At 36.9% G+C, this 21,892-nt stretch overlaps 1 protein-coding gene across 3 annotated transcripts in view; it reads left to right on the top strand.

Moving 5' to 3' along the window:
- CADM2 (cell adhesion molecule 2) overlaps window positions 1–21,892 on the top strand; it is a 1,163,936-nt gene that overhangs the window by 974,508 nt on the left and 167,536 nt on the right. For all 3 annotated transcript variants that reach the window (XM_066347042.1, XM_066347045.1, XM_066347044.1), the window contains one exon: window positions 10,955–11,125. In XM_066347042.1, coding sequence (XP_066203139.1) covers window positions 10,955–11,125 — 171 coding nt within the window. The remainder of the gene's footprint in view (window positions 1–10,954; window positions 11,126–21,892) is intronic.

Here is a 21,892-nt window from a genome sequence, read left to right on the forward strand (position 1 = left end):
ACCTTAGATTAGCTAAATACAGGGGTTCTTAGGGTTACAGCACAGCTCCATTCCTATGACAGTGATGTAACCCAAATTTTGGTGTAAGTCGAAACACACCCTACCTTAACACAAATGGAACACCTGCACTTTTAACAGTCCAAAATGGAGTAGGTAAGTAAGCCTACTGGAGGACCCCAAATCCATCGCTCATAGCTGCATTGCTGTGTATTCATCCACCGCGTGCAACCAAACTAGTTGACCCCCGTAGTCCATAAGTATGACGCTAATGCCATAAGACCGTACACTTATGCCTCAATTTTTCTAAGTTTTTATGGGAATGAGTGTTGTAAACTCGAAACGTTGTATGTTGAGACTGCCATAACCCGAGAACTTCCTGTAATGTTTTTCTTAGAACCAGCTATGAGATGTGTGTGTGTGTATGTTTGTGTGTGTATATATGATATGTGCTTAAGCATGTGTTTTCAGATTTTATCATGCTGAGTTCTTCAAGTTCTTTAACTCATCAAGATGTATGATAGAAAAGTGAAACTAACTAGTTATACAGTTTATGTTTGAGGGTAACATTTTATGCTTACCACCTGGAGATTAAGCACTGTGGTGTCACCCCTTCATAACTGGCTGGAGTCACATGTTACAGAACATAGCAGTTTATGAGGAGAGAGTGTCCACAAGAAAAAAAAAAAAACTGCATAGGAAAGGGATTAACGATTAAAAGGCAAACCTGATTTTGGCAGACACTGAATTTAAATTCATCAAGTATATATGCTACAGACTTATTTTCACATTTAGATATGATATTTAGATTTTATGACTGCAAATATGTTAGATATAAAATATTAACAAGTCCCTAATAAACTATTGAGGCTTGGACTTATATTTACAAAAGGCTTCTATTTTCTCCCCACCATACCTCTTTTCAGAGATTTGTATATATGAAAAATTGGTACAGTGTATACTCTGCCCAAAGTGTCCAAGATAAATTCCACCAATTATGCAGAATATGCCTTTACAGCTCATGAATGAGCAACAGTAAAAAGAAGAACTTGTTGAAACTGACAAATACTACTTTTTAGCTCATTATATTAGTAATACAGAAATAATAAGTAATATTCATATTGCTACTGGTTGTTCAAAGAACATTATAATAATATAAAGAATATTTTATAAGGACAAACTAATCTTTTCTTGGACTGTGACAACAATTATTAATTTTTTGAGTAACCACTTTTCTTCTAGTTCATCTCCCATGTTGCTTTCTAAGAAGATATCTGATTGGGTAAATATCAGAGAGAAGATCTGATATATAACTGTTATAATATAGTTTAATACTTAAGCTGTTATTCTCTTTGGTATTTTGAACATATCAATAGTCTTTTTTTATATTTAAATAATATATTGACATATGTGTCTTCCTTACTAGACTAGGATCATTTTGTTCATTTACCTTTTTATACAGAATCCGCCATAGTGTCAAACACATGGTAAGAATTCAAAGATTTTATAAAAACAATGAATGAATTATTTGAGTTAAAATGGTCTCAGACTTTACCTTAATAATTTTTAAAGGCAGTGACTTCATTTTTTTTTTAATTGGATGTTCTCCTAGGCTGGGCAATCCAGGTCTCAGTATTCTTCTAAGTCACAGAAAACTAAATAGAGAATTAAAAATAGACTTAATAAATTACTTGGATGAAAGTGATCTAAGATTTCACCTCAAAAATTTTCAAATAAAATGATTCTATTCTTCACTGACTATTCTCCTGAACTGAGTAATATTGTTCTTCATGCTCTAAAATATTAAATCATAATAAATATTTAAATATTTTTGATTTATTAGCAGAAATTTATACAGTCAATATTTCTGAGGGAAAGTGACTTATAATTCATTTGGTTTTAGAAGAATTTGTGTAAATACAAAAATTCCTAATTAGTATAGGTAATGCTATTGAATATGGAGCAGCAGCCGGATTAGGGTAGAAAAATTACATGAAACCTAAAGTAGAATTAGTCAGCAAGTTCTTTTTATAAAACCTTTTATATTTGCAAATAATGGATTACAAACTTGTATTAGTACTTTTTAGTTACTTGGAAGAGAGAGACAAGATCAGTTAACTATCATGTCTATAAACCATTTGGACAAAAGAGAGCAAATATTTCGTGGTTCTGAGAGTGAGGAGAGGGACTACCTCAGAGTCCTGTGTTTTAAGCAAGTGTGTATGTATGAACTGAGTGGATCCTACGTTACATTCAGCAAGACTGATACAGCGAGTTCTTGTAGTACCTTTGAATGCACACTTGTGGAAGAACACTTAAAAGAAACTTCATAAAACATATAACATTCTGCTTGTTTTAATAAATTGAGGCCCTGGCCGGTTGGCTCAGTGGTAGAGTGTCGGCCTGGCATGCAGGGGTCCCGGGTTCGATTCCCGGCCAGGGCACACAGGAGAAGTGCCCATCTGCTTTTCCACCTTTCCCCCTCTCCTCTCTGTCTCTCTCTTCCCCTCCCGCAGCCAAGGCTCCATTGGAGCAAAGTTGGCCCGGGCGCTGGGGATGGCTCTATGGCCTCTGCCTCAGGCGCTAGAATGGCTCTGGTTGCAACAGAGCGACGCCCCAGATGGGCAGAGCATCACCCCCTGGTGGGCGTTCCGGGTGGATCCTGGACTGGCACATGTGGGAGTCTGTCTGGCTGCCTCTCTGTTTCCAACTTCAGAAAATTACAAAAAAGGAAAAAAATAAATAAATTGAGAGAGGTTTTAGAATATTTAAATAAGTGAAGTGTATCCCATTTATCAGTCCTCCATAAATGTTATTTTAAATTAACATTTATGAATCAAGTGAAACTGAGCTTATGAAATCAATTAACACGAAACTGTGTTTCAGTAAAAGTCCTTGCCAGGTGAAATAGTTGTTCTGTGTTGCCAGTTGATGAAGCCATAGCTTGGAAAACCTACATTATGATTGTCACTCTATATAAAGGTGAAGTGTTATGTAAGGGATTTATATTTTAAAAAAGAAAATCTACCTTTTTGCAGTTGTATGAAGGCGTATGCGTAGTCAACAATGAGATTTGGTGCAAGACTTCCTTCTGCAATCTTCTCCAGTGAAAAAGTGATTGTGATTATCAGACTCTAAAAGTCTACCTTATAAGACTTGACCTCAATACTTTCAGTTTAGAAAAAGTTTCAAGTTGATACAAAATGAAATTATTACCTTGAATACTAAAGAAAATGCTTTGCAAAATATATTTGAACACTTAAATTTAAGGGAAAAAGCACTACCATTTCCTCTAAGACTAACTGGTTTTAAAATGTCCATCTCAGTTATGGAATGAGTTAACCAGATATAGTTCCTTTATGGAAATTAAAAAAAAAATGACAAGCATGTTACTTAAAATGATGTATTTTGTTTTAGGATGGTTGATCAATAGAACTTCTTTTGAGCACTAATTATATAACATATGCAGTTGTTCAATATGTTCACTCCACATTTTTGACAAAAAAAGCCAAGGTATTTCACTCATATAAAGCTCACAATTTCTGTATTTTCTGGCAGAAGGACATATAGCCAACTTACTAACAATGTAAAATCATTAAAATACCATTAATAAAATTGATGTAGATTCAGAATAAATTATTTGACTTCTTCAACTGAAATTATTATTTTATCCATCAAAAACACCTTTACAAACTCTGACTGTGAAAATAATATTAAAATTATGTAAGTATCAATATATGGGGTACATACTGACACCTTGTGGTGATGGTGGTGACTACCCAGAGAATGGAATGCCCACATAGGTCAGGAAAAGTCACAATATCCTAAATCAGTGGTCCCCAACCTTTTTGAGCCATGGACTGGTTTAATGTCAGAAAATACTTTCACGGACCGGCCTTTATTGTGGGACAGATAAATGTATCACGTGACCTAGACAAGAGTCAAGAGTGAGTCTTAGATGAATGTAACAGAGGGAATCTGGTCATTTAAAAAAAAATAAAACATCGTTCAGACTTAAATATAAATAAAACGGAAATAATGTAAGTTCTTTATTCTTTCTCTGCGGACCGGTACCAAATGGCCCGCGGACCGGTACTAGTCCGCGGCCTGGGGGTTGGGGACCACTGTCTTAAATGACCCCTAAGAGGTGTGTCCAGATAATGAGAATATATGGTGTTTTCAGTACTGGGAACAAGGTAGAACATGTACTTAAGTCCTGCATTAGTCCCAGTGTGGTTTGTGGGCCTTACAATGGATTAACGCAGGGGTCCTCAAACTACGGCCCGGGGGCTGCAGCCCGCTGAGGTCATTTATCCGGCCCCCACTGCACTTCTGGAAGGGGCACCTCTTTCATTGGTGGTCAGTGAGAGGAGCCTAGTTCCCATTGAAATACTGGTCAGTTTGTTGATTTAAATTTACTTGTTCTTTATTTTAAATATTGTATTTGTTCCTGTTTTGTTTCTTTACTTTAAAATAAGACCCCCTGTGTAAAAAGTTTGGGGACCCCTGGATTAACGGGAAACTGGCCCATTTTAGATGCATGTTGGATTGAGAGGACTGCACAGGATACAGGGCAGAATTTCACTTTCTAAAACTGAGAATGTGTCTGCAGATATGTTTACATGGGATCAAAATTATAAAGGTGAAGAAAGCAAACCTATCAGAGTAATTAATGTAGCTATATGGATGTGGAAGTATCTCCTGAGATCTGAATATTTATGAAAAGATTTGGATGTAAAAAGTACAGATGACCCTTTTCTTTGATCCTTGACTATCTTGACTCAGGACTTCTAAACTTACTGATTTGGGTGAGGGGAGCATCCAACCATTGAACTCACACATTTACCATTTTGTTCCTACTGTAGCTCTTGATGAGGTAAACAACCTAAGATCCCAAATAGAAGCAAGTTGCTCTTCTACAATCCAAGTCTCATAAATATACATAACATAAAAACTGCTATAGCCTGATCAGGAGGCGGTGCAGTGGCTAGAGCAGGGGTCCCCAAACTTTTTACACAGGAGGTCAGTTCACTGTCCCTCAGACCATTGGAGGGCCGGACTATAAAAAAAAAAAACTATGAACAAATCCCTATGCATACTGCACATATCTTATTTTAAAGTAAAAACAAAATGGGAACAAATACAATATTTAAAATAAAGAACAAGTAAATTTAAATCAACAAACTGACCAGTATTTCAATGGGAACTATGGGCCTGCTTTTGGCTAACAATATGGTCTATGTGCTCCTCTCACTGACCACCAATGAAAGAAGTGCCACTTCTGGAAATGTAGCGGGGGCCAGATAAATGGCCTCAGGTGGCTGCATGCGGCCCTCGGGCCGTAGTTTGAGGATCCCTGGGATAGAGCATCGAACCGGGATGAAGAGGACCCAGGTTCCAAACACCAAAGTCGCTGGCTTGAGTGTGGGCTCATCCAGCTTGAGCATAGGGTTGCCAACTCTAGCATGGGGTCATAGACATGAACCCATGGTCACTGGCTTGAGCCCAAGGACACTGGCTTGAGCAAGGGGCGACTTGCTCTGCGGGAGCCCCCTGGTCAAGGCACATATGAGAAAGCTATCAAAAACAACTGAGATGTCACAACAAAGAATTGATGCTTCTTGTCTCTTTCCTTTACTGTCTGTCTGTCCCTAGCTGTCCCTTTCTCATTTCTTTTTTTTTCTGTCTCTGTCGCACGCTCACACGCACACACACACACACTGCTATAATTGGATAATTGGGGGGGCTTCACTAAGAAATATTTAAGAAAGCAAATTTTGTTGAAAAGTATATTTAAGGAATTCTCTTAAGCAGATTTTTAAAAATGTTTTTATTATTAAAAAAATCTATGATCTTCAATGTAAATACAAAAATATAATGAGGCAATTCTTTTTTTTTTTTTTTTTGTATTTTTCTGAAGCTGGAAATGGGGAGAGACAGTCAGACAGACTCCCGCATGCACCCGACCGGGATCCACCCGGCACGCCCACCAAGGGGCGATGCTCTGCCCCTCCGGGGCCTTGCTCTTTTGCGACCAGAGCCACTCCAGTGCCTGGGGCAGAGGCCAAGGAGCCATCCCAAGCGCCCGGGCCATCCCTGCTCCAATGGAGCCTCGCTGCGGGAGGGGAAGAGAGAGACAGAGAGGAAGGAGAGGAGGAGGGGTGGAGAAGCAGATGGGCGCTTCTCCTGTGTGCCCTGGCTGGGAATCAAACCCGGGACTTCTGCACGCCAGGCCGACGCTCCACCACTGAGCCAACCGGCCAGGGCCAATGAGGCAATTCTTAACTGCCAACACCAGAAACAACCAATGTTTGATTTTTTTAGGAATAAGTACTTAAATGTCAAGAATTTCCTTTGGAAAATGATAGAGAGTTAGCTGCACAGATTAAGAAAGAAAGTAGTCCTACAAATTTCTCTGTTTATTATTTGCCCTCAAATTTTGCTAGCCATTGCACCAATGCATTATATACTAATATATAACATATTTATTTTGAAAAATGAAAAAAAGAAGACATATATATTTGAAAATAGTTAAGGTAAAATGGAAGCTTAAGAGAAGAGGTGAGAGGGAGAGAAAGAGGGAAGGAAGGAAGAAAAGGAAAGGAGAGAGAAAGAGATGAAAAAAGACAGAAGAAAAGAAAAAAAGAAGCTGTGCAGAGCAAGTTCCAATATTCTCTTTTTACATTTGGACATATCTCTGGTGCCCATGTATCCACTTTATCTTTGCTCCTAAAACTATGGTCCGTGAGCCGGCAGCAGACTTTCAGGCTCTACCTCACAGCATATTTAGTAGAAATTTGCATATTAATAAGATCCAAAGTGATTAATAGCACATTCCAGTTTTAGAAATACTGCTCTATCTAGATCACAGTGTTAGGTAGAGATATGACCAAGGAGTAAAAATAGAACTATCTAAAACAAGAGAAGCACATAAAACAAAAATACACATGCAATCAACAAATTATGAAACATAAAGAAAATTTCTATTGATTGGTAACTGTGTTAATGCATCAGTTATTTTATAAAGCTAGAAGGTGAAGTAGAGATCAATGTTAAGTACTTCTTTTTGTCTATTTCGGTAGGAAGTGATCAGCATATGGGAAGTAATATCACATGGGAATGATATTACTTTGGCTCTTTTCTTTTTTTTCAATTGTATTTTAAGTTTATTGACTTTAGAGAGCAAGGAAGGTAGAGCTAGAGAGAGAGAGAGACTGATTTGTTGTCTCACCTTTCCTATCCATGTATTCACGGGTTGATTCCTGTATGTGCCCTGACCGGGGATCTAACCCACAATCTGTGCTCATCAGTTGATGCTCTAACCAAATGAGCTACGGGGCCTGGGCAGTGATTGGCTCTTTTTCATGCATCTCCCTGTTTATTTTATGCCTTCTAGTAATCTGATAAATTGTAACATAAGCTAATATTAAAAGCAACAAATTACACTTTTATTTATTTTTTCTGAACGATACTCGTTAACATTTTATGTTATATTCAGTTGCTATCAGATTTTATGTGTCCAATTAATATTACATTAAATGATACTTTTGTACAGGAAACCAAAACAGCTACAGGAACCAGACGTGTGTGGTCTCAAAATGTAGCTGTTATTATATGAAAAAATTAGCAGCAATATTCTGGAATAATATTTCAGATGTTGTATAACATGATTATAAAAGTCCTTACTTGGCCCTGGCCGGTTGGCTCAGTGGTAGAGCGTTGGCCTGGCATGCAGGAGTCCCTGGTTCGATTCCCGGCCAGGGCACATAGGAGAAGCGCCCATTTGCTTCTCCACCCCCACCCCCTCCTTCCTCTCTGTCTCTCTCTTCCCCTCCCACAGCCAAGGCTCCATTGGAGCAAAGATGGCCCCGGTGCTGGGGATAGCTCCTTGGCCTCTGCCCCAGGTGCTAGACTGGCTCTGGTCGCTGCAGAGCGACGCCCCAGAGGGGCAGAGCATCGCCCCCTGGTGGGCAGAGCGTCTGCCCCTGGTGGGCGTGCCGAGTGGATCCTGGTCCAGAGCATGCGGGAGGTCCCCATTTGCAGCTTCAGAAAAATACAAAAAAAATAAAATAAAATAAAAATAAAAAATAAAAGTCCTTTCTCCAAAGATCTAAATTTTTTTAAACTACCACCACTTGGACCTATGAACAATAGGACATTGGATATACATTTATAGGGAAGAATAAAATATGTAAAACTGAGGCAAAATTTTGTACAAATATGAGATTAAAAAATTAAAGAGCTTCATAATTTTTTAATGTAGCAAGAAACTCTAAATGCATCTATACTATTTTAACTGAAAGAGGTAATTTCATATTTTTTCCTTTTTTTTAGAGAGAGAGAGAGGCAGAGACAGTGAGAGAGACAGGAACATCGAGAAATCGGATTCCCTGACAGAAATCCAACCAGCCAGGATGATGCTCCTACTAATGGAGCTATCTAGCCAGAGTTTTACTTATTGACTGATCTTTAGGGAGATACGGAGAGGGAGACAGAGAGGTGAGGAAGAAGGGAAGCGTTCAATTTTTTTTTTTTTTTTTCATTTTTCTGAAGCTGGAAACAGGGAGGCAGTCAGACTCCCGCATGCGCCCGACCGGGATCCACCCGGCACGCCCACCAGGGGGCGATGCTCTGCCCCTCTGGGGCGTGCTCTGTTGCGACCAGAGCCACTCTAGCGCCTGAGGCAGAAGCCACAGAGCCATCCCCAGCGCCCAGGCCATCTTTGCTCCAATGGAGCCTTGGCTGCGGGAGGGGAAGAGAGAGACAGAGAGGAAGGAGAGGGGGAGGGGTGGAGAAGCAGATGGGCGCTTCTCCTGTGTGCGCTGTCCGGGAATCCACCCGGGACTCCTGCACGCCAGGCCGAGGCTCTACCGCTGAGCCAACCGGCCAGGGCCACGTTCATTTTTTTGTTCCACTCAGAGTGCCGTGGCTGGAGATCGAACCCGCAACCTTATTATTCAGGATGACTCTCTTAACTGACTCTCTTAACTGACGGCCAGGATCCTTGATAGATTTTATTTATTTATTTTTTAATGCTAAGGTTGAAACTAATTTTTAATGCAAAAATCTCAGAAATAACTTTGGGTAGCAAAACTGAAATACTTCAAAAGATACGTGTTTATGGAAAACCCCATGACCTATAGGATTGATAATTAAAAGACAATTCAGATTTTATACACTTCCTATTTTTTTCAAATGTTAGAGGTTGTTCTTACTCTAAAAACTGTCTAAATTACATAAACTTTCTTTTCCGATAAAATCATAATTAGGTAATTTTTTTAAAATTGTAAATGTAATTCTAAACATGTTCAAAATAAGACATAAAACATGTATCTAGGCCCTGGCCGGTTGGCTCAGCGGTAGAGCGTCGGCCTGGCGTGCGGGGGACAGGGGTTCGATTCCCGGCCAGGGCACATAGGAGAAGCACCCATTTGCTTCTCTACCCCCACCCCCTCCTTCCTCTCTGTCTCTCTTCCCCTCCCACAGCCAAGGCTCCATTGGAGCAAAGATGGCCCGGGCGCTGGGGATGGCTCCTTGGCCTCTGCCCCAGGCGCTAGAGTGGCTCTGGTCGCTGCAGAGCGACGCCCCGGAGGGTCAGAGCATCGCCCCCTGGTGGGCAGAGCGTCTGCCCCTGGTGGGCGTGCCGGGTGGATCCCTGTGGGGCGCATGTGGGAGTCTGTTTGACTGTCTCTCCCCGTTTCCAGCTTCAGAAAAAAACAAACAAACATGTATCTAGTTTTATCTTTTATTGATATTTCTTTTATTTTTTTTTTAATTCAGTTAGATAAAATTATACCTCTCCTCAAAGAACTGAAACACAATGGGCCAGGCACATATCTGTCCGTCAAATACATTAAATTCAATATTATTTTCAAAGTCAAATTTTTGCACAGGATACAAAAGTGGGGAAGTTGAATTTTTATTAATTTGTTGGGAATGTAAATGTTTCAAATAAATTATCTAATACATGGTGAACTGAAATATTTTCTGCACTTGATGTAAAAGAACTCTTTCTTTCTGAAAAGATCATTGTTCATTTGAAATGTCAGCATCAGAAAGTGGAACAGCATTTTTCTTTAGCTATATTTAAGATCTGATTATAATGATATCTTAACCTTAGTCTGTGATTTTGATTTCTAATTCATTAAAATTGCCCTCTTATCAGCTACGTTAGACTTCAGAAATTCAAATTAAATTAAAATATTATTAAACTTCTTTTCCAGAGAGAACAAATAATCTCTACGTGCACCATTTAACAATGAATCAGAATCGTGCACAGGAAGTTTAAATACCAATAACGGAATTCACATTTTGAAAGAAATATTCCCATTCAGTTTGAAATGAATTCTTCAGCTAAGTGAAGAGCATTGATCGCAATGTAAATTATACGACAAATATAGGTAGTTAAGCACTCAAATTATCTAAGTGACTGTCTACCTTATTTTCTTTAACAAAGATGGCAACTTTCTCATTTTAGGAGTTCTTTAGCAATTATACCCACCTTCCCTTGTTCATGTTAAAAATCTTAAGTCAAATTATATATTGTACTTTCTTTCAGCATAGCCAGGTAGTTGTGAAAATGTTTTTTCCAAATGTGTTCGTGGCTTGGAGAGTTATGATTATCCTTTAATAATACTGAAATCTAACGAAGGAGGTTAATATTGTAAATAGGCCTGATTTTTGAAGGGGAGTATAAAAAATAACCTTGTACTTAAGAAATAAACTGTTGTGTCCCGCCCTATTATTTCTGAATTTAACTTTTAAAATTTACTTTTGAAGTAGTGTAGTTTTATTTTCTCAAATTCAAGTGGATCAAATGTCAAACGAACAAATACTTGTAAAAAAAATCAATCAAGAAAGGGTGAAGGTGCTTCTAGTTAGAGTTTTGAGTAAATGGAATCTGTTACATGTGGAAAGAGGGCGTCACAGAAGTTTTCAATTTATCTTTTATTTTCAGATGTAAAATACTTAAAAGAAGAGGACGCCAACCGCAAGACGTTCACCGTCAGCAGCACGCTGGACTTCCGAGTGGACAGGAGCGACGACGGCGTGGCGGTGATCTGCAGGGTAGACCACGAGTCCCTCAACGCCACGCCGCAGGTGGCTATGCAGGTGCTAGAAATACACTGTAAGTGGGTGCTCTCTTTCCTCCGCCTTGATCTTGGAGCACGTCTCTCTTCATCTACGTTTAAAATCATTTCTAAATTACGTGAAGCTACAGAAAATGCGTAGCGAAATCCAGAGCCAAGGAAATAAAACTGCCCTCAATAGTATTATTGATCGTGTTCCAAAGGCATGACTGCTAGTCTGAGAATCATTACAGGCAAGGAAGAAAAATAAGGGCGGTGTCAAAGGGTAAAACCCCTAATTCGCTTCCAAACGGTAGTGATTTGGGCAGAATCAAGAGTGCTGAGAATCTGAGAAGGGGACTGATGAGCTTTATTGTATGAAATTAACTTTGTTACATGCAATTGTGGCTTCCTAGGGAATTCTCAACATAAAGTAAAAGAAAATAATAGAAATTGAGCCATTAGGAATATTGAAGATTACCAGCCAAAGATCAATCAGGCGTCTTCCAGTAGGACAAATTCTACTTTATTTAGTGTTCTCCAGCTAGGGAGAAGGCATATCAGACGAGCTCTGAATGTAGGTCTGAGTTAGGAGACGCTTTGTTAAGAAGAGTTAGAAAAGGCTTGTCCTGGAATTCTACACAGGGTTCTGAGACTGTCTGCTGTCAGGACTGGGGGCGATATAGCAACGCGTATGTTGACAACTTCTACCTAGAAAGCAAAAATATTAAAGAAGTATCTTTTGCTATTGAAAAGATGCAGTGGCTAATGTGATCATTTCTGTGGTTGCTGAATAATGGAATAGACTGATTTGTCTTATTCCACACCATAGTCACAGAATGGCTTCATCTGACTATTGTTGAGATTATAGAAATTTGTTTATGTTTATTGAAAATATTTCAAGGAAGCCATTTGTCAGGGGCCAAAGTCATTTTTACTTTCTTTGAAATAAAAAAAGGTTGTATACTTCCTGGGCATTTTTAGCTGTTCACCATATTTCAGTATGCATTAGCAAGCAAATTTTATGGAGGAAGGCAATTGAATTGCCTAATTTTTTAGAAAGTTTTACATGAAAAATATTATACTTGCTGGCCAATTAAAAATAACAACTCATTCTATCATAGTTTAAATGTAAGTGGCTAGAAGGCAGAGGCCAGATCTATTTAAATTATTTTTCCCACCATCTAGCATGCTATCATTCAAGTACGTAAAGTTAATTAAAACTAACTGGTGGCAATACTCAATGTTCCTTTAGTAATGTAGAATATTCCCCAGAGATGAAATGAGGGGTGGGAAGTGGAGAGAGGACGTTGAGCAGTGGTTTGTATCAAACTAGAGCAAACTGGTATGGTCTTTATAAACACATAGCATCTCAACGATTGTTTTCAGAGATAGTAGACCATGGATCCACGTAGGTACACAGGTGCAATATGCATGATGTGGACATTTCTACCGGTTCATGTGGAGGAAAATGGAGAGAGTTGGAAGGAAAAAAAGAGAAAGTGGTTAGTTTAGACATTATGTAACATAAATTTAGGATTTCCACATTGTTTGACAACATTTTTATGAATAGTTGCAAAGACTGGCTCAAATAGAATCTTTAGCCTTTTAAATTACCAAAGCAGAAAAGATGCTATTGTTTTCTGTGGTGAGTGGTGAGAGTATATTTATATATATAGTAATATATATATATATATTACTAAAATAATGGAAAGTTATAACATCTGAAATAAAAATTCTGTATCATTGTGAAAAGACAAGTTTGATGAGAAATAGAAATGAGTATTGAACACAATGTCAAGGGACATACTGAAATAATACTAGAAAAAAAAGTATATTTCTGTAGCTAAATGTTTTAACTTTGTAATCCCGAGATATACAATTTAGAAGAACTAAGCCTATAAAATATATTAAATCAACATTCATTTCTTTATAAAATATTAATCATAAATTTTACTGCCACTGCGATGGAAGACAGTTTCTTTAAACTTGAAATTAAAGAAAATGGTAAATTTTCATTGTGCACTACTAATGCCTGCACATTTTATATAATATGCACGGCACAATCTGCACCTGAACAGTGGAAAAAGCCACTTTCTTTTTGGATGAAAATTCTCATTCATCTTCCTATTTTTATACAGATCTCACTGAAACAATAACCCTTTTTTTCTGATTTAATTTTTAGAAGAACAGATTGTATGAGTCAGATTTTATTTAATTCTTAGTAAGAATAATGTATCTGTACAAACTGAAAGAATTATGCACAAAACAGAAAAGAAGACAATAGATGAAATTTATTTTCTTTATGTGACATTGACAAAATTACATTAGAAAAGCAAGTGTTATTGAAAATGAATAACACAAGAGACAGATTAGAAAAAATTTTTTTTCAGGATGAGTATTCTGAGAATGCATTTAATAGCATGACATAAAACTGCCCATATGCATAAATAAGAACCAAACTTTTAAATTCGTGTTTGTGTGTATGGGCTATAAAGGACATTTTGTATATAATCATTGATCACTTTTACATAATCCTTCCACACCAGCACTGTCTATTAGAACTTTCTGTGATGATGAAAGTGTTCTATATCTGTCCTAAAATAGTAGCCAGTAGCTAGCTACATGTGGGTACTCAGCACTTGAAGTGTGGATCTTGCAACTAAAAAAAAAACTGTGGTTCAGATTAATTAATATCAATTGATTTCATTTAAATTTAAATATCCATTTACAGTGTGTCTGTAAAGTCATGGTGCACTTTTGACCAGTCACAGGAAAGCAACAAAAGATGATAGAAATGTGAAATCTGCTACAAATAAAAGGAAAACTCTCCCAATTTCATACCTATTCACTGCAGTTCAATGTGGGCTCATGCACAGATTTTTTTAGGGCTCCTTAGGTAGCTATCCTGTATAGCCTATACAGACACGTCACTGACTGATGGCCTACCAGAATGGGGTTTCTCCACCAAACTGCTGGTTTCCTTCAACTGCTTATCCCACCGAGTAATGTTATTCCTATGTGGTGGTGCTTCATTATAAACACGCCGATATTCACGTTGCACTTTGGTCACGAATTTGAATTTTTATTTTTTTATTTTTTTATTTTTTTTGTATTTTTCTGAAGCTGGAAATGGGGAGAGACAGTCAGACAGACTCCCACATGCGCCCTACCGGGATCCACCTGGCACGCCCACCAGGGGGCGATGCTCTGCCCCTTCGGGGCATCGCTCTGTTGCGACCAGAGCCACTCCAGCGCCTGGGGCAGAGGCCAAGGAGCCATCCCCAGTGCCTGGGCCATCTTTGCTCCAATGGAGCCTCGCTGAGGGAGGAGAGGAGAGAGACAGAGAGGATGGAGAGGGGGAGGGGTGGAGAGGCAAACGGGCGCCTCTCCTGTGTGCCTTGGCTGGGAATCAAACCCGGGACTTCTGCATGCCAGGCCGACGCTCTACCACTGAGCCAACCGGCCAGGGCCCACGGATTTGAATTTAGAGAGCCATAAAACACACTGAACTTTCCTCTGTACCATCCACATCTCGACTGGCATGGCCGTGGGCTGCTCCGCTGTATATACGGTGTTACATCATCATCTGCACATGCGCACATGCTGCCACATCATCCTACAGAAACTGGGAGGGTTTTCCTTTTATTTGGTGCAGATTTCACATTTCTATCATCTTTTGTTGCTTTCCTGTGACCGATCAAAAGTGCACCGTGACTTTACAGACACACTGTATTCCGGGTTGTTACTATATTGGCCACCACCACTCTAGATGATTTCATCATACTTCCATTTTCTTTTCTTATGCCATTTCTTTTAGCATAGTTGGGATGATTAGAGATTAGGATGAGTAAATGGTAAAGTAAATTTTGGATGTTGAAGTAGCGAGGTTTTTCATAATATAAGAAATATAATACCACTATATAATTTCATAATAAAGCTCATATTTATTGGTCAAGTGTTTTTATATCTTAATTGCAAAAAAAATAATTCTAAATCTGTTTTTATAAGTAACATTACTCATTTTTTTTAGAGGATCTCTAAGAAAGAATATTCATTATGAACGTATTTAAAAAAGAAGCTCAAGAACTAAAATTAAGCCTAAGGATTACACTAAGGATTAATTAAATATTACACTAAGGATTAATCATGCATTGCTTATTATGTATTTTTATTTATATTGATATTTAAAAAATAAGGCTGGTGTTTTAAAAATAAGGCTGGTGTTTTAAGAGATTATTACAGAACCACAGAATATTTTATTCTGCCCTTCAAAATAATGTTTTAAATTTTCCTTATGATGCCTAAGATTTTGTGTTTTGAAATTTAGTTTTTGGTTGAAGTACAGAAAGCCAACACTGGAACCCCTTACTGGGTGGTGTAGAAAGCCCACCAATCCTCTGAGGAGGTATGTAAGCTGTACCAATAGAAGACTGGGCCATATTTTTACAAGACTACAATGTTCAGTATCCAGCTACAGGTTCACAATCTCTAGGGTGAAATGTAAACTTTTGAACACAATATATCATATGTTAATATAGTGTGACCTTGAAAATCAATAGTGCAAATTTTAATGCTTAAGTTCTGAAATCAGATGACAGGTTGTAAATCAAGCTCTTTTTCTGATTTTATACTACTAGTCAGTTTAAACCTGAATTTTCTCCTCAGTAAATGTACCTACCTTATATTATTTTGTAAATATTAAATCAGGTAATGCCTTATCAGTGTTTTGCTTTCTATTATTGTTATTAATAGAAAAGTAATATATTAGTCTGTATTAAAACAAAGAAGTTTAGCTAATCCTTTCTATGAGTTCCGTACATTGTGGAGGGGAATGGAGCCTCTGAAATAGGTAGAAAGAGTAAAAAGAAATTTTTTCTTTGTAATTTTGCCTAATACACACACTGTCACAGAGAGAAATCAAACTTAAATTCAGCAATAACAGAGGAAACAAAGCAATTTTTAAAAGATATTTTTCCATTAATAAAGGCTACAAATAAAAATATCATCTTCCTAAAGGAGAAATTTTCTAGAAACTATTTAATATGACTATGCAGTTACTGTTTTATTTTTGAGCTTTCTCAATTTTACTATATTTCAAAATACATCACTTAATTTAAAGATTATTCTATAATTATTTTTTGATGATGATTTTGACCTTTTTCATACTTACCAAAATGATATGTAAGGAGAAAATTTCAAGATTAGATAATGCATAAAACAAAAACCAACCTGACAATTAACAAAAGGACTGGCAAATAATAACTAAGATGACTCTACACCCAGTTGTATAGTTTTAATGTCATTGCATTTGACTTAGCCTATGCAGTGTATATTACTGTCGCGTGTTTGTTAAATAAATATTAATACATGTGTCAGCCCTCCCATGGCAGATTTATAAAACCTAAAATAACTTAGTATTACTGTGTTCATTTCATTATTTATTATCCACATGGTGAATTCATCCCATGGTGCCTTTGATAATCTTTACTTAAAATAACATAAAAAACATAAACAGATTGAAAATGAATTTTGATTTTTCATTTTGTCTTTTCAATGATGATATGGAGACATATTTTAATGAGCTTTCAGAAATGTCAACTAGTGATGAAATTTGACAAGTGACCCTCCAATGCCTTTTCATAAGTAATTCATCTCCCGCTATCAATCAGCTAGTTGAATTTCTTTCTGCCCTCCAAAACAAAGCGAGCCTATCAACCATAGCCAATCAAAGCTGCATTTTATATCACTTCCTCAGGCCATTGATACAGTGGAGTTTCATTTGATACATTTCTAAGTTTTATTTATTTTGTTATTTGATTATCATACATTTCTAAATGATAAATTCACTTATTTCTAAACATTTTATAGTTATTGAAATAACTAGAATAAGATATTGGAGAAACAATGATTTGAAACTAAAATATAAGGGTAATAAATGGGGTATATAGAGAAAATGTGCTGAAAATAATGCACCATAGAGCTCACAATTGTAAAAATATATGTAATAGAATATAAACAAAAATATTGAAGCATTTATTTTTACTGGAGATCTTCTTGTTGTTCAATTGTATAATAAAGATATCTTCTTTCTAATTGCTCCCTAATCCATTCAGTTTGTTTTGTGTGTGTGACAGAGACAGCGAGAAAGACAGAGAAATGGACAGCTAGGGACAGACAGACAGAAGCGGGGAGAGATGAGAAGTATCAATTCTTCGTTGCAGCTCCTTAGTTGTTCATTGGTTGTTTTCTCATATGTGTCTCAACTGGAAGGCGCCATCTGAGCCAGTGACCAGCAACTTTGGTCTCAAACGAATTACCTGGGGCTTCAAGCCAGTGACCATAGGGTCATGTCTGTGATCTCATGTTCAAGCCAGCAACCCCATGCTCAACCTGGTGAGCCCACACTCAACCTGTTCGGGCCCATTCAGTTTTACATATTGTGAAATATCTTTCTAAAATTTGGTTCTGAGCTTGATACTTACTTGATCAAAAACTTAAGTTGATTTTTATTGCCTTTACTTAATGATCAAAGTTTTCACCTTAACATTCAAGGCTTTAAAAATACCTCATTTTAATGCTGTGCTCAACACCCCTTTGAAGATAAGCTGCCCTACAATTTAGTGTATCTAGATGTCTCCTAATAGCCCACTTCTTCTGTGCATCAACCCCTATTCAACTCTGCCTTGAATTCCTTCCTTTCTCCCTCCAGGAAAACTCCACCATTTCAAATAGCATTTATTCTATGAATTATTTTAAGTGCCATTTCTCTATGTAACTTTGTTTCTGACAAAATGTATAATTTCTTCTTAAATAACTCCCATAATACTTTATCAAGTGCTACGCTGCTTTTGTTTTTAAACTGCATTATTTTGAAGGATACCTCATTTATTTTTCTTATTGGGGCAAAATTCTTATGGGTTACTATAATTGTGCATATATAGCACCTGAATAGTTGTAGTAATATGTCCTGTACACACAGTAATTTATACATATTTGTTGAAAAAATAAAGGATGACCACAAAAGTCTCATTTCACTGGAATTAAAAAGAATTTAACAAACTGTTAAAGGAAAAGTGCCTGATAGTTTTGAGCATTATAAAAATAATGCTGTGAGTTAAAAGGAAAGTAAGGTTTGAGTTTTACTGCAAAATTGCAAACTGGAAAAATAAGTTGAACATCTTAGAAAAAGGAAGTGTTACACAGAGGAAATGAAAAGCAGATATTGCCATGGCTGAAATGGTTTTGGTTAAATCTTGGTATATCAACTCACTGCTCCTAATAAAAGTGGTAGACCTTCAGATATGGATCGAGTGTTGTTTTAAAGATTTTTATTTCCAGGACATATCATAATGGCCTTACTCAGAGTATTCAGCAGTCCTGTCATCAGAGAAGTATACTAAGGTCTGAGAAAAGACTAAGCATCCCATATAAATGCACACAATGTCACTGTTCTCTGACAGTTCCCAATCTGTTGTAACAGGAGGAGAAATATAAGTAATGGATAGAGTAAATGTAAACATATCAGAGGTGCTCCTTATTGGCTTTCTGAGCAGATGGCACTTTGTTGTGCAGTGGCTGTCTTGTGCTCTTAGGATGCTTAACATCACTCTGTCCTCTACCCACTAAATGCTAATGGTATTCCCTGTTTCTCTTCCCCACATTATAACAACCAAGACTGTCTCCAGGCACTACCAAATGTCTTTGAGAAGCAGTATTGTCCCCAGTTAATACCCACTATTTTAGAATAAATCTAAAAATGGTTTTCCAGAGTGAGTTGTTGCATAATATTCTTTAATATCAATGTAAGTACCAAGAGATCTTTGTAACAGTGCTAAATAAATTCTTTTGTTCTGAAAAGTTCATACAATAAGAATACTATTAGGCAAATGATTATTCTTTTTTTTTTTTTTGTGGCAGAGACAGTCAGAGAGAGGTACAGACAGACAGGAAGGGAGAGAGATGAGAAACATCAATTCTTTGTTGTGGTTTCTTAGTTGTCCATTGACTGCTTTCTCATATGTGCCTTGACCAGGGGCTACAGCAGACTGAGTGACCCCTTGCTCGAGCCAATGACCTTGGGCTCAAGCTAGTGAGCCCTGCTCGAACCCGATAAGCCTGCACTCAAGCTGGTGACCTCAGGGTCTCAAACCCGGGTCCTCCACATTCCAGTCCGACGCTCTATCCACTGCGCCACCGCCTGGTCAGGCAGGTTATTCTTTCATTTGCAAAATGCTTAAAAGTTTTTAAAGCTCCTTTGATAAAAATTTACTTTGGGAATATTTTTTTTCATTCATGGTGAAGGGTATGTATGAATGGGGAGATACTGTAATAAATAATTAAGAGATTATATTTTATTTTTTAAATATTTTTCAGGTTTTTTTGAAATATAATTGACATATAACCTTGCACTAGTTTAAGGTATACAGAAAAATGGTTTGATATATGTATATATTGTAAAATGATTACCACAATTTTCATAAAGCCTGTTACTTCACGTAGTTATACTTATTTTCTTGTGATGAGAACTTCTAAGATCTACTCTCTTAGCAACTTTCAAATATACAATATGGTATTGTTATGTATAGTGACCGTGCTGTACACTATGCCTCCAGAGCTTATTAGTCTTAGAAGTAGAATTTTGCATCTTTAACCACCTTCACTCAAAAAAATATACTTATTAGTCAAAGAGGAGAAAGAAGTAAGAAGTGGATTTGAGAGGGTTAAAAAAAAAAGTGTTCAGCCAGACTGATAGACAAGTTATGGATAGACTTGAGTAACATTTCCAGATAAATTATACAAGTTTCAAATCATATAGAGCCAAATGTAAGTCTTGGGCCAGGTGCCAGTTTACCCAGATGGAGAAAGAGTTGATTTTGAAGAATAATAGAGGACACAGAACATATTACACAAAGCACCAATCTCTAGGGTCGTCTAAGAGAAAATAGAAAACATCAACTTAACTGAAATATGATTAAGGGGGAGAGAAGATCAAATTGTTTAAGGTGATTTATGATTGTTTAATGAGGATAAGTCACTTCTCCGTGCCTTGGTTTCATGGTCTCTGCAATGGTCAACAACAGACCCTTGTAGGCTGTATAAAAGTATTCAATGAGCCAATGTTTATAGAGCATTAATGATATTTTTGATTATTTACCGAGTATTTGACCAATGTTTACTATTATTAGAGGATAACAGTGACAAATAATTTTCATTTTATCGTGCACTAGTGATCCTGACCAGTAGTAAGAAAAATTATTTAAAAAAATTCATTCAATTATTTAGAAAATATTTAATTGAGGTCCAGGAATTATTCTAAGACTGAGAATAAACCACTGAATAATATGAAGATCATTTCTTCTCTGAAGAGCTAGCTTTGCTAAGCATATAGGAAGCACTAGGTAATATTATCTATGAAAACATCTTGCTTGCCAGGTGATGGCACAGTGGATCCAGCATCAACATGTAACACTCAGGCTCCAGGTTTGAAACCCGCAGGACACCAGCTTGAATGTAGGCTCATCCTACTTGAGCATGGGATCACCAGCTTGGACACAGGGTCACTGGATTGAGCATGGGATCATAGACATGACCCCATGGTTTCTGGCTTGAGTCCAAAGGTTGCTGGCTTGAAGCCCAAAGTCACTCGTTTGAGGAAGGGGTCACTAGCTCAGCTAGAGCCCCCTAGTCAAGGCGCATTTGAGAAAGCAGTCCATGAACAACTAAAGTGATGCAAGTATGGGTTGATGCTTTTCATCTCTCTCCCTTTCTGTCTGTCCCTGTCTTTCTCCCTCTCTCACTAAAAAACAAAAAACACCCTAAAATTAGGTGTTCTAGTATGAATGTTATAATTTATAATATTATAATATAACAATGTTATAATTCTAATAAAACGATAGATAGAAATGAGTAATTTTGTGCCTTGCATGTTTTAGGAACTACATAAATACTTATTAAATAGATAATTTAGAGTACTCATACAAAACAATTTTACTGGACAAATAAAATCAAAATAAAATTTTCCATTTTACCAAACATAATGCTGTAAGCAATATAAATGACTACTGTTTAACAATGAAATCATCTTTTTTCATTCAATATATTATACAATATGGAACATCAAAGTAATATAATATTTGATGTTACTTTATGATTGCTTCTCTTATTTATCAGTTTGGCTTTCATCCATAAGCAGTGAGATGTTACTTTTATATGACCTTAATCCCAAAACCAGATAAAGACATCACAAAGAAATAAAACTATAGGCCAATATACTTGATGAATGTAGATGCTAAAATTCTCAAAAAAAAAAAAAAAAAAGAAAAGAAAAAGAAACATTAGCAAACAGAATACAGCAATACATTAAGAAGATTGTACACCATGATCAAATGAGATTTCTTTCGGGAATACAAGGCAGGTACAAAATTCCCAAATCAATAAATTTGTTAAATCATATAAACAGAATAAAAGAAAATTTACATGATCATATCAATGGGTGCAAAAAAAACAGTTGATAAAATATAGCACCAATTTATAATAAAACTCTTAGCAAACTGAAAATTGAAGGACCATAGCTCAACATAATAAAAGCCATATATGACAAACCTACAGCCAACATCATACCCAATGGGCAGAAACTAAAAATGTTTCTCTTAAGATCAAGAACAAGACAAGGATATCCACTTTTACTACTCTTATTCAGTGTACTACTGGAAGTCCTAGTAACAGAAGTCAGACAAAAAAAAAAGGCATCCAAATTTAAAAGGAGAAAGTAAAACTGTCATTATTTGCTGATGACATGACATTGTACACAGGAATCCTAAAGT

This window comes from Saccopteryx leptura, chromosome 8, assembly GCF_036850995.1.
Source record: "Saccopteryx leptura isolate mSacLep1 chromosome 8, mSacLep1_pri_phased_curated, whole genome shotgun sequence".
NCBI classification, from domain to species: domain Eukaryota; kingdom Metazoa; phylum Chordata; class Mammalia; order Chiroptera; family Emballonuridae; genus Saccopteryx; species Saccopteryx leptura.